This window comes from Chrysochloris asiatica, unplaced genomic scaffold, assembly GCF_000296735.1.
Source record: "Chrysochloris asiatica unplaced genomic scaffold, ChrAsi1.0 scaffold00107, whole genome shotgun sequence".
Lineage (NCBI taxonomy): Eukaryota > Metazoa > Chordata > Mammalia > Afrosoricida > Chrysochloridae > Chrysochloris > Chrysochloris asiatica.
In genome coordinates this window covers 82,019-95,735 of record NW_006408625.1, presented here as the reverse complement: position 1 = coordinate 95,735, position 13,717 = coordinate 82,019, and the positions used below count along the sequence as shown (strand labels likewise).

The following is a 13,717-nucleotide window of genomic DNA, read 5'->3' as shown; positions in this document are numbered from 1 at the left end:
AAAAAGATGGAGACAGCCTAACTGTACATCAAATGAAGAATGGATAAACAAACTGGTACATACACACAACGGAATATTATGCTACCTTGAAGAATAACAAGGAAGCTGCCAGCCAGCACATAACTTGGATGAACCCCTTGAGGACATTATGTTAAGTGAAATTTCTTAGTCACCGGAGGAGAAATACTGGATAGGACCACTGCTGTAAAAGACTAAGAAAAAGAACCCATTGTAAAAGGGGGAGAAAAAAAATTATTTAATGGCTACCAGGATGTGGGGGGTGGGGTGAGAGGAAGGTGAAGCACAGGGTAGGGAATAGATAGACACAGGATAGTTTGGGTGCTAGGGAGGGGAGGGCAATAAGAGAAAGGGGGAGGGGAATGGAAGAACAAGGCGGATGGGAAAACAATTAGGCAGGTTTGCTTGGGCTAAGTGGGACAGAGGTAAATAATGATGTGTGCACAACCTTGGAACAACAGGGCTCTGGGATACAGGGATTGAGACGGTTGGATTGGGCAAAAGAGTGTAAATAATGTTTAGATGCTTGGCTGTCTTTTGAATCTTGGTTTTCCTGGCATACCATTATAAAATAGACACTTGACGGGGGAGAGAAAGGACTAGCCAGAAATATCACCATAGAAAGCTTGTAAGTCCTATAACTTTTGCCTATAACTGATTGGAATACCTAAAATGGGGCTACAATGTGCTCAGTAAAGGAGGCTTCCTGTGGAGCCTCTGCATTACATAAGACCATAGGTGGAATCCTGAACTCCATCTAGAATATTCTGAGGTGGGAAATTTCCACTTGAAAGGACAAGCAGACCAACCTGGTTCCGCTAGAGGAACAGAAGCTACTTCTTGAAAGAAAGACCCACAGGAAAAATACAAAACAATAACAGCAGTCTGACTGATTACCATAAGAACAATAAAGTTGCTCACCCAGGAGACATCAAGGCAAGTGGTCTGGTCCCCTCAGGGCAAGCCCCCTTCCAAGACTAAGACTCAATGGGAATACATGAGCAGACATGCACTCTGATTGGTGACTACGTTCGTCACCGGTAAGGGGATATGAGGGAAAAACAATGATGCTGTGAGCTAAACCCTACAACGTTCAACAGACTCTTGCGAACCCAGGTGGAGACCTAGTTGGCCATCAATCAGTGTGGCAAGACCTGGGGACTATTGGACCCAGAGTCAGTGACATAGCCACAGAGGGCTAGAGTGGAGAGTGAAGCATCCACCTGATAAGAAGAGAAGTCATATGCACAAAAACACCCACACTTGCAGATAATACCCATTTGACCTGGCTTCAATGACTGGATGATCAGAGCTCAACTAAAAGAAGAAAGAAGAGGAAAGAAAGAGTAATTGGATACAATTTGATGAACTTGACCTACCTATGGATGCAGTAGCTCAAAAGAGGGAACAAATCTTCACAGCAAGAATCATTCCCACCCCTTCCATACACAGAGTAGACAGGGATGGGCTACCCAAAATGGGGGTTTTACAAAGGCAAGAAGTTTTCAAGAGGGAGTCTAGATCCAGAGGGAACAGAGGAAGGTAGAATCTCCACTGAGTAGTATCCAGTCTGTCTGGGCGGGACTGATAAAAGGAGATTGGGGATAGGTCTTGTGGTACAATAGTGAATAATTGTTATCAGGACTGATTATGAGGGTTGGAAATGTAAAGGTAGACATTTTGTAGCAGTAGGAGGGAAGTGATTGATCTTGCAGTCCAGGAGTGGAGGTCCCTGGGACCATCAAAGGAGAAGAGTGGAGTGTAGGACTCTACCCAGAGAAACAGTGATGCCAGAGACTATGATGTGGAAAGAGAGAGTGGCTGGGGACTCTAGACCCAGAGAAGGAGAGGGTCTGTGTGCTAACATTGATGATGTGTGGAGTGTATTGTAACCATGGCAGTGAAACAATATACGATAGAATGAATATAAAGCTAATGTTCTCCCTGGTAAACTATCACATGATTCACAATAAAACATTTTTAAAAATTTATATACCTTCTACAATTATAATCAGAATCCTGCCAACAATTACAATTGAATTATAAAATCCTAGCTCTGGTAGAGTTATGGTTACCAATCAGGGTGCTAACCTCAAGGTCAGGCAGTTCAAAACTACCAGGCGTTCCATGGGAGAAAGATGAGCCATTCTGATCCCATAAAGATGTACAGCCTCGGAAACCCTGTGCAGGGTCACTATGAGTTAGAACCGACTCCACGGCACTTAACAACAACAGCATCACCATCTCACCATCATCCCCATTTCAGTGCCTTTCCCCTATCATTTTGAAACAATAAAGAGCCTAGAAATTAAAAAAAGAAAATAAAAGAGCCAAGATTATCTTACTCAGATACTCTGTCAATTTAGGAATGTCCCATTCATGTGGTTTGTAGTGTGTTTTATTTAGATCGTTGCCGAGGCTCAGCCTGCAGTTTTTAACTTTCCAGCACTAAACCAAGTCTGTGCTGTGGGTTTGTGTTCCATGAAATATTTTCCCATGGTTTTGTCTGTTTTTAACTTCATCTTTTTTGTCTGATAGTCATTAAACTATTCTCTTCAGCACTCCCGTGGAAAGGGTGTCAGGGAAAATTTACAGAGGGAAGATGTTATGTGCCCTCGAGTCAGTTCTGACTCATAGTGACACCCTGATTAGGTGAGCTCAAGTTGCTGACCTTATGGTTCACAGTCCAGTGCTGATCATGACAGCGCCACACCAAGAGTTTATAGGAAACCTAAAAATTTCACTAAGCCCATTGAGAAAGGTAAATGAACACTTTTTAAAAAGACAGTTTTTTGGTATTTCTATAAGATTTTTATTGTGTAATTTTCCCCCCAAAAATGGTCATAATTCTGCTTTTGAGCATTTCTTTCTCCCCTGTGTTGTCAGGCTGCTTGACTCTTGTTTTGGAAGAATGGTGGGAAAAGACCTTTAGAGATCCATCCTGTAGCACTATGGGATAAAGTACTGGACCAGAAGATTGGTTTGAACCACAAGGTCAGGGGTCCTCAGAATTTCTGTACGGGGTTGTTATGAGTCAAAACCATCTTGAAGGCAATTAACATCACCACTCCCAACTGACTTGTTTAAACCTTTTCTTTATAGTGACACACATAACCATATATTAACCACTTAAAGCTTTGACTAAAAAATCTTATATATATTTTTTGCATTGTTCTCTCTTCTACATCATGATTGTTCTGTGTTGTTTGCTTTTCTGGTCTTGACCTCCTAATTTGGTTTCAGGACACTTGTAAAGGGGACCCAGACTCTGTTACAGCATACAGCCGCCCACCCTGCAGGGCTGGTACACACACTCTAGACCATCCTTCCATCTGACTCTGACTTGAATTGCAGTTACAACTGCTACCAAGTAATGGCTTGACTTCTCCAGACTCAGATTTTACAAACCTGTAAATGTCACTCCAGGCAGCTGAAGGAATGAATGATGTAAACAGAAAGTAGTAGTTGTTAAGTGCCGTTGAGTCATTTCATACTCATAGCAACCCTATGAGTCTTGTTTCCCAGGAGCGACTTGACTGGTGGCCTTGAACTGATGACCTTGTGGGCCTTACAGTTAGTCCAGTGCTTATCCTACAGTGCCAAAACCAGGAAATAGGAAGGACTTAGTCTCCCTGCTGTGATTTCTTCTTTGTAATAACAGAATAGCTGGGCCTTGTTCTAAATGCCTCTTGGAATGAGCTGGTTGAATCCTCACAAGGAAGGAATATTGGTGCCCTTTTGCAAATAAAGAACTAGAGTAAGCTGCTGCTGGACACGTGGAGAAATAGACCCAGAATACAAACAGACTTGGCTTAACAGCCCGCTTCCCAGTGTAGTAGGTTGGGAAACCCTGAAGAATTAAAAAAGACTTTTCCCATGTGTGTTGGTGACTAGGCTAGTTCTGTTCCACTAATGCTGCTGTGTGTTGCTGAGTTGGTTCTGATTCATAGCGACCTTGTGTAGGATTTCCCAGGCTGTAAATCTTTATAGCAGCAGAAAGCATCACTTTTTCTTAAAGAGCGGCTGGTGGATTTGAACTGCTGGTCTTGTAGTTAGCGGTTTAATGTATAACCCACTATGTTATCAGAACCACTTTTTCTGTTCTTTGAGATATTCTTAAATATACCATGCTCAGCATTTCTCAAGCTGAAAGAACTGAAGGAAAAATTCAAGCCTCAACTTGCATTTCTGAAGGATTCTATGGGCAAAATATTGAATGATGCAGAAAGCATCAAAGGAAGATGGAAAGAATATACAGAGCCACTGTACCAAAAAGAGCTGGCCCATGGTCTAACCATTTCTAGAGGTAGCAGAGAGGCAGGACTTGATGGCACCTAGGCAGAAAGGCTGTGCAGACCATTTTCACTAAGAACATGGGAAACCAGACAAAACAGATTCAAAATGGTTCAGGTTCCAGAACTCTGAAGTTCAGATAAAGGGATAAGTAAGTTGATCGAGAACTTGCTAGGGTTAAGATTTGGAAGAGAAGCAAGAAAGGAGGTGACCTCTGATTTGGGTTGGATAGACAAGAGAGCACTCCCATTGCAGAAACCTGGCAGTGATTTGCAGAGACAAAAGGACCCAGCAACTGTGGCCATATAGCCAGGCTACAGTTGTACCTTCTAAAACCCCAAGAATTGGGCAAGAGCCAATAGCAGTTGCTATATACCAGAGCTGCACAAGCAGCCAACAGAGAACCCCATCATAGTTACCCTTGTGATACAGTAGATAGTACTATATAGATATGGCACAGGGGAGCCTAGCCCTGGGAGAGCAAGATTAAAAAGATATTGCTATCAGATGTCTTAAAAATAAAATAAGTGATTTAAATTGAAGAGTTCTTATGTTTATATGTAAAATCTGCAAGGTACTTTGGCAAGAATGGAACATAAATTTGTTTCATAATTGTAACAAAAATTCCAATTCTAAAACTAGACTTGAACAGCCTTAAACAAACCCACTGTCATCAAGTCAATTCTGACTCACAGCGACCCTATGTAGGGTTTCTGAAACTAAGTCCATACTGGCACAGATGCCTCATCTTTCTCTAAGGAGCAGCTGGTGGATTTGAACCACTGAACCTGAGTTTAGAACCCAACACCTAACTCACAGCACCACTGAAATGGAAATAGAACACTTGGAAGAAAGCAGGTTTTTGTAGCCAACAATTTAATATAATGTGTTCTTTTTTTCAGACACCTTCAGCAGTACACAAGATAAAACTACTTCTTAAAGATAAGCCTGAACATGTAAGTAAGACAAAGCAATTATTTAGTAAAAACTAAAGTTGTGTTTCCAGAATGCATTTACCTTGTGGTAAATTGCATGCTTTCACTAATTAAGGGGTTTAAAAAGTAATGTAAGCTCTGAAGAAGTGTGAAACCCAGTTGTCTTTGTTGTATGGACAAAAAGACTTAGTTGAGAATAATTTTATGTCTTCTGGGGATAAAAACTAAGCCCTGGTGGTGCAATAAGATAAGCACTGAACTGCCTAACTTATTTCAAATCCACTACCCGGTCTGTGGGAGAAAGGTAAGCCTGGTTGTTCCTGTAAAGACTCATAGTCTCAGAGACCCTACTTAAGGTTGCTCTAAGTTGGAATTGACTTCATGTCAGTGGGTAGGTTTGGGTAAATTTAAGCTATGTTTAGATTACATATAGAAATATGAAAAGACATATTTTTGTTAAGGTTGTTTTGTTTAGGGTAGTGGTAATAAGTTTTTTAAAAACTTGTATATTCGTTTTCTGTGTACTCCTTTGGGATTCCTATTAGTGTTATAGTGATATCTGTATAATTACTTTTAATTAAATTTTTTTTTTTTTAGTTTGCTATCCACCTTGGACATTGTCTGGTTTGTCACAGTAGTTACTGTCCCCTCTATAGAACCACACTCTTCCTGTTTCCTCCAGTGCGCTCTGTCGCCATTCATCATTCTTTCCTGTCCCTTCCTGCCTTCTGGACTTTGTTTTGGGGAAAATGCTTCTCCTTTGATCTAATACGTTTAATTGTTCTGAGAACTAGGTTTCTCTTCAGTATTAGTTGTTTACCTTTTGTGTCTGTTGTTTGGCTGAAATATGATCCCCTGGGGGTAGTGGGTTCACTTCGGGGTTTGCAAGGTGTCTCAGAGCACATTCTCCAGGCAGTATTTAATTGTTTAAAAAATGCTTTTTCCCCATTCTGTTGATACTTCCTGCTGAGACATTTTATAACCGTAAATCTAATTTTTAGTGTACTTTTCATAAAATGTGTAAAAATGAATAATGTTAAACTTTTAATAATAAAGATTATTTAATATGTAGTATTTTAAAATTAAGTGCATATTTACATTTCTCTTTCAGGTCGGTTTGAAAGTTGGCGTTCGAACCAGGGGTTGCAATGGCCTTTCTTACACTTTAGAATATACAAAGACGAAAGGAGATTCTGATGAAGAAGTTGTTCAAGATGGTGAGTATTTACAGACATTTTCCGGGAACTTTGTGTTGTTGCACGGCATGAAATAAATGATAATCTTAACAGTAGGAAAGACAGAGTGCTCACTGTATGCTAGGCATGCTTGATTTATGCATCAAATTGAATGTTGGTATACTGTATCATCCCCATTTTGCAGATGAAGAAAACTGAGGCACAGAGAGGAAGTACTTTACCATAGCTAGTAAGAGGCTGGTTAATATCTGAACCCAACCAAGTTGAAGACTGTGCTCTTACAAGGAAGTGATAGATTATTGGATAATCTTGCTTGAATGTTTTCATATCTAAAGGTCATTTGTTTATCTTCTCTCCCTGAAAGTTTTTGAGATGCCATAACTTCAAATTGATCCAACCAATCATTTGTGTTTGAAGCAACAGTTTTATATCTATGCCAAAAAAGTAATTTCAACTCATGCTTTAAAGGAATCCTATGTATACCATTTTTATTAACAATATCACTGCTTTAATTACTTATTTGCCAAGGCATGTTCCTCAGTCACCTGATAAAACCCATTTATAACAAAGCAAGCAGGCACCAACAGTCTGGGACCTGTGTGGGTTTTGCAGGGGTGGTTTTGTGCATTGGGGCGAGGTCTGATATCGACTGGTCCGCAGCCCTTGCCTACATGTGGGTTCCTAAGTGTCGTCATTTTAATAAGCCAAAGTCAGCCAACCAATAGAGACATTTTTTGAGATACTATTTTTAAAATGAACTCAAACTATTGTATAACTTAAGATGTTTATCCTAAAATGAAAGAAGAAAGGATCTAAGTTACACGTATTTTGTTGTTAAGTGCCATCGAGTCAGTTTCTACTCATAGGTTTCCGAAGAGTGGCTGGTGAGCTTGAACCACTGACCTTCCAGTTCAAACCAACCTTGCAGGCCAGCTCATTACCCCACAGCACCACACCAGGACTCCAAGATATATATGTATATTTTATGCTTAAAGTATGACTAAATTTCTTTTAAGAAAACTGTCTTTCAGTATTTCATCTTGGCTGCTTTATAGTCAAAACAGTTATATTTACAAAGAGGTGGTATGGTACCAGCTTTCTGGCCCATAGCCAGGACTATGGCCTGTACTGACTTGTCTTCTTAAAATGACCTTACTATGTCACACACCTTTTGCATGTCTCTGGGCTGGGCAGTGTGCTGTGTGTATACAGACTGCCACCAGGGTTTCACAAATTCTGATTTCTTTTTTTGCAAAATTGTCACTGAGAAATACATGTTTTCTTAATGTTGCAAATTGGAAACATGAGTGAAATATAGTGAAAGGAAAAGTCTAGCTTTGTACAGAATTGGAATGGAATTTACTTTTGTGAAACTGTCTCCCCTAATACACATAGAGTCATGTGGGAAATGGGGCAGACAGAAAGCAAGCACATAATCCCTGTAAGGAAATAATAAAACCTTGAAAAGCTTCCTGCCAGACTTGTCTGAGGCAGCAGTTCATGGTAGCTTCCCTCCAGGTTTGTTGGTATTTTGACACGGCAGGGACTTTCCATAAGGCTTGCAAGCGTTCTCTGACACATACTGACTCATGTCTTCTTTTCCCCAAGGGGTCAGAGTATTCATCGAAAAGAAAGCACAGCTAACCCTTTTAGGAACAGAAATGGACTATGTAGAAGACAAATTATCGAGTGAATTTGTGTTCAATAACCCAAACATCAAAGGAACGTGTGGCTGCGGAGAGAGCTTTAATATCTGAACCTCAGGACTCCTCTGGCTCTGAGCTCCAGGAATGCTCATGGACACCTCGGGCTCACTAAGGAAATCATGTGACTGTCGTGTTCTTAGATTCACGGTGTATGGCTGCCTTATGAGGAAAATAAAAGTAATGTATTTGAAAACGGAGCCAGTGTGTTGAATTCAAGAGGAAGAGAAGTTTATATTCTTTGGAGACCAAGAATGTAAAGTCATTGATCTCTTTGGATAACTTTTCTGTTCTGTAAAGGAAAAAAAAAAATCCCACCCTGCACTTAGTTCCCTTGCATCCTTTCTGTTAATCAGTTTCATCAGAGTTGCTTTCCTGGTAGGATTTTAGGAAACTCATACTTCTGTGTGTGCGCTCAGTTGATAGATGTTGAATGGCTTGAACTGCGTAACTCCCTTGGCATTCCCCCATCAGGTTGGTGGCCCTTTAAGATACAGGGGCAAGAACTCCTGACTACTGGTCAGAACGTGGCAGGGCATTGGTTTCTACCGAAACTTGGCCTTGCCTCTTATTTTTTATCAAAATCTGCATTGCTGATGCCTCATTTGCATACCTTTGAGTAGTAATCTGCCATTAGGTGGAAGTATTGGGCAAAGATGTCCTACAGCTGTCGCACAGAATAGTTCTGAATGATGGTATCCAAAGGTAAAAATTACTCCACCCACTGGTTTTTTAATCTATCCGTCATCTCCCAGAATGCTCAGAAATGGGATCTTGAGCTGACTTCAGTTCTTTTCACTGGAAGGACTCTAAGCAATCTAGCCCACCCCTCAGTTCTGTAGCTGAGGAAGCCAAACCCCAGGGAAGCCGAAGGGCCTGACCATCTCACACTGTAAGTTCCTACAGAGCCAGAGCCAGCCCGCCCCTCCTCGTAGATGGCCTGTGCTCTGTGCGCTGTGCTCTGTGCTCAGGCAGTCTGGAAGTGCAGTGGTGGCCTGGCTGCTGGATCTCTCCACATTTGGATGAAATTTAATAATTTGATATATATATATATATATATAAAATGAAAACATTTTATTTTCTCTAATTCTAAATTGAAGAATCTTCTCATTTGTATGACATATTCTCTTGTTTGTTAGAACTATAAAGCAGTGGTTTACACTAGCAGGTAAGACCTAGCAATCCAATTAGTTGTTTGGGAATGTATTGTGAAGCAGAGCATAGATTCTTTTCTGAAAATTCCCATTGTGCTAACATTTTCTGCATCTTAAATCTAATCACAAAACCTTAGACCTAATATTTTATTCGTAGCGTTTTTATTACTAACTTTCCTGTAACGTATTCATTTTGTCATTTGGATTTTGAGTTTGTGAATTGACATCTTCTCTGGGTTTTTTTTTTTTGGAAGACTGAATCCTGAATTGAGGTAGTATTGACCTTGGTATTTGTCATTGTTCAAAGAAGTCCTTGGCATGGATGGAGCGAACCTAGAACTTTCTAGTTTTCGTGAGTTTGTATCATTAACATAATTGTTAATCTGCTTTAATTTGTGCAATACTGTATTATGTAGAGGTTGAGTTGTCAATAAAAATGTGGCCTCTTTGTGACCCAAAAATTGCCTTTTGTTGAGGAGAGGGAATCGGGGAGTTGTTAAGTGCCATCAAGTCAGTTCCAACTCAAAGCAACCTTGTATAGTGTTTCCTTCCAATGCTAGTGTCCTTGAACCACTGACCTTGTGGTTCGCAGTTCCATGCTGATCCTACAGAGCCACCATGTTTCCCTTGGGGTAGTAGCAGCTAGGGGAAAAAAAACATTCAAATTTGCCATCGAGTCCACTCAGACTGCAGTGTGTGTCAGAGTAGAACTGTGCTCCACAGGGTTTTCAATGGCTGATTTTCCAAATGGATAACTAGGCCTTTCTTCCATGGTACCCCTAGGTAGATTTGAATCTCTACATTTCTGTTAGTAGCTGAGCATGTAAATCCTTGCATCAGCCAGGGACTCTCCCCAAGCCACTACCATGGAGTTGATTCCAGCTCACTGAACAACCCTATATGGGAGTTCCAAGACTAAATCTTCATTCACAGGATCACAGAGCCTCATCTTTCTCCCTCAGAGTGACTGGTGGGTGGGAACCACCGACCTTGAGGTTAGCAGCCCAATGCTTAGCCACTGCACCACCAGGGCTCCTGTAGAGAATTTTACAGCTATAAACTCAGTGCTTTCAAGAGGATTGTAAGTCATCACGTGCTTACAGGACAGACAGACTACAGCACCTCTCAGGATGTCCAAGTCTGTAGTCATTGCAGGGGAACATGTCTCCCCTGCGGAACAACCACCCTTTTGTTGAATTGCTGTATTTTCTGTGGCATCCAGAGTTTTTAGTAGTGCTGCCTTTAGGCACCCACTGGAGGGAACCATTTCCAAGGCTCTCACTTGAGGGTTCTCATAATGCTATCCTCTTGTCGGCCTTTCCTTTCTTCCTTGTCTTCACGTGTCACAGTCCTAGTCTGGACTGCTCCCCCGCACCTCCCAGCCAGGCCCAGCATGACAAAGCTCACCTCCTCCAAGTAGGCTTTAGTGGCTCTCCACAGACATGAGTTCACACCTCCGCTGCACCAGCCCTGGGGCTTCCAGGACATGTGTCCCTGACTGCAAAGATCCAAAAGGCTGACAGGTGAGAGACCCACATCAGTGAGGTTATCAGGGTGCCTGATAGTTCACATAGCAGTTCTTGCATGCTTACTCCACTCTGGGAACTAGTTAACAGTCTTCACAACTGTCCTCTCAAGCAGGGCTGATGACTCAAGTGAGGACACTGAGGAGCAGCGCGGGTGAATATCTTGCCTTAGCACAGCAAATTGTTAAGTGCCGTGGAGTTGATTCCAACTCATAATAACCCTACTTCCAAATTGCTTCCCATGCTTGTTGGCTCCCATCCCCTGTGTTCTCGGAAGGTAGGCCATGCTGGACATCGTAAGAACCGAGGCAGGTGTTCGCTGAGCAGGAACAGTCTAAAAAGATGTCAAGGCCAGGGGGAAGAAAGAAGACAAGCCTACCAAGCAAGGTTTGAGGTCTGTTGGTGTTGAGGAGCCACCGACAGTTCTTAGAAGCTCATTCCCAGAAAACCATGGCTAACCTGGCTGCTCTGGAATGTGGAATGGTCAGGATGAGAGGGAGGACAGGGAGGGGAAGCTTGGAGAACCTCAAATAGGACTTGAGGGAGGGAGGCTGTGAGGTAGGTGAGGTCAGCAGGACTTGATCTGACTAGCCCCCAAAGAGCCATTTTGCAGCTTGGACCAGTCACATTAGAAAAGTACTTGTATTTTGGGGTTTGCGGATTTATCTCCACAACAGTGAAAGGTTCTTGAGTGCAGGGACTGTATGTGTTATTGGTGGCGTTGCCACTTTGCAATGACTTTTGGCAAAATGACTCTTGATACTAGGGCCACATTAAAGCTTAGCACTGGGCACTTTGTAGTGTGTTCTTGGCAAATTGACCCTATGCTAGGGCCAAGTCGAAGCTCTGTTGTGCAAGCTGTAGCCATAGCCAGGAAGAGTTGATCCATTCTGCCTCATATTCCTTCCACCTCTACTCCCAGAACAGAGGTGTCATGCACCAGGTCATCTGGGTGTCACCAAGGCGGCCAGCTGCCTCTGGAATCAGCCACCTGTAGAGGCAGACCTGCCTGTTGTTGTGATCTGTTGAGAAGCCCATTCTTCTTCTCAGAATGCTGAACTGAATGGCTGGCACCACTGATGGTTACCAGTACACCTTGGAGAAATTCAGAAGACAGAGGGGGCCCTCTGCTGCTGGGCTAGTGAGAATTTTTCTCAAACGGGAAATAGGACTCGGGATTGTAAAACTCCCTACAAGATCTAATGTGTCTACAAGATCTCCAGTACTTCCTAAGTTTCATTCAGCAGGAAGAAAAAAGAAAAAGCTTTGCTGGTTGTGTTTGCATCCTGAGAGCTCACCAAAGACAAAAACCTGTCATATTAAACTACCTAGTAGTACTTCCCACACAAGGGTCTTCCTGCAGCTTCCAAATTCTCTCAGTCTGCTTGAGAAGCAGATGCTGCATGATGCTGAAATAGATGATCGGGTCATCGAATCAAAGATGCAGCCTTGGGGATGAGGCATACCTAGAAGGGAATCGGGCTCTGTCATTTTGTGGCCTTGTGGCTCAGTATGGGTTAAGTATCACTGTGAGCCCATTTCCCCTTCTCTTAAACAGTCATGGAATTTGGGGAAGTTTGATGAGCTAATGACACATACAAGGATAAAAAATATTGCCTCCAGGTTTCCAGTTCATACATGTATGGGTTTATTCCAAACAAAACATGCTTAAACATTCTCCAGTCAGTGGATGCTTGCCAACAAGTTAGTTCTCTTAGTGATACACTTGCCTGAGTCTTGTTGTTGTTAAGTGCTGTTGAGTCAGTTCTGACCCATAGCGACCTTGTATAGGGTTTCTGAGGAGCGGCTGGTGAGCTTGAACTGCTGACCTTGCAGTTCGACAGGCTTTGCGGTCTGGCACATTAATCCATAGCGCCACACCAGGGCTCCACTTCAGTCTCATTCGGGTGTCTTTACAAAAAAAAAGTCCCAAACAAACTGTAGCTTCCATGGGGATCTGGCAGTTCAATTCAAAAGAGAGAGAGGTCAGCTTAGAAGGATATGGTGACTGGTTTTTGGAATTCTAACAGGGTCGTTTAGATCAGGACAAATCATAGGGCCTTATTAGGAAGACATTTTTATAAGAAATTGAAAACTGCATTGGATGAGAAAAAATCCTGGAAGTTGCACTGAGGAATTTCCCCCATCACAACAAAGTTCATTCTTTGGGAGTAGCAAGGACTGTCCTAGGAGAATTTCATTGGGAAAGCTTACTGTACTGATCCTACCCTTTCAGAACTTTTTGTTCCCAAAATTCAAAGAACATTTACAAGGAAACAATTTGAAGTCCCCTGAGGATGCCACAACAGTCATTTGATGTGCAAACTGATGAGCACAGAATTCTTTGGGAAAAGATTGCTGCTGTCCAGTGCTGTGGAGTCTGTTCTAACTCATAGCAATCCTGTATAGGATTTTCCAGGAGCAGCTGGGGGGCTTTGAACCACTGACCTTGCAGTTAGCTGTCTAGTGTTTATCCTACCGTGATACCTTCAGAAACGTATACAGGTAGATGGAGGATGTGTTGAGAAACTGTAGCCGAACTGATTGGAAGAGATCCATATTTGTGACCATTCCAAAGAGAGGTGACCCAACAGAATGCGGAAATCATCGGACAATTTCTTTGATATCCCATGCAAGTAAAGTTTTGCTAAAGGTAATACAGACACGGCTACAATCATACAATGACAGAGAACTTCCAGAGGTTCAAGCCAGATTCAGAAGAGGCCGTGGAACGAGGGATATCATTGCTGATGTCTGATGGATCTTGGCTGAAAGCAGAGAATATCAGAAAGATGTTTACCTGTGCTTTACTGATTATGCAAAGGCTTTCAACTGTGTGGATCATGACAAGCTATGGACAACATTGTGAAATATGAGTATTCCGGAACACTT

The 13,717-nt window shown here is 42.1% G+C and overlaps 1 protein-coding gene across 1 annotated transcript in view; it reads left to right on the top strand.

Annotated features, from left to right (window-relative positions):
• The window catches only part of LOC102826525 (iron-sulfur cluster assembly 1 homolog, mitochondrial-like), a 19,239-nt gene extending 10,987 nt beyond the window's left edge, over positions 1-8,252 (top strand). The window contains exons 2-4 of the mRNA XM_006867625.1: positions 5,214-5,267; positions 6,358-6,463; positions 8,051-8,252. Of these exons, the coding sequence (XP_006867687.1) occupies positions 5,214-5,267; positions 6,358-6,463; positions 8,051-8,199 (309 nt within the window). The 3' untranslated portion in view covers positions 8,200-8,252. The remainder of the gene's footprint in view (positions 1-5,213; positions 5,268-6,357; positions 6,464-8,050) is intronic.
• The last annotated feature ends 5,465 nt before the right edge of the window (positions 8,253-13,717 follow it).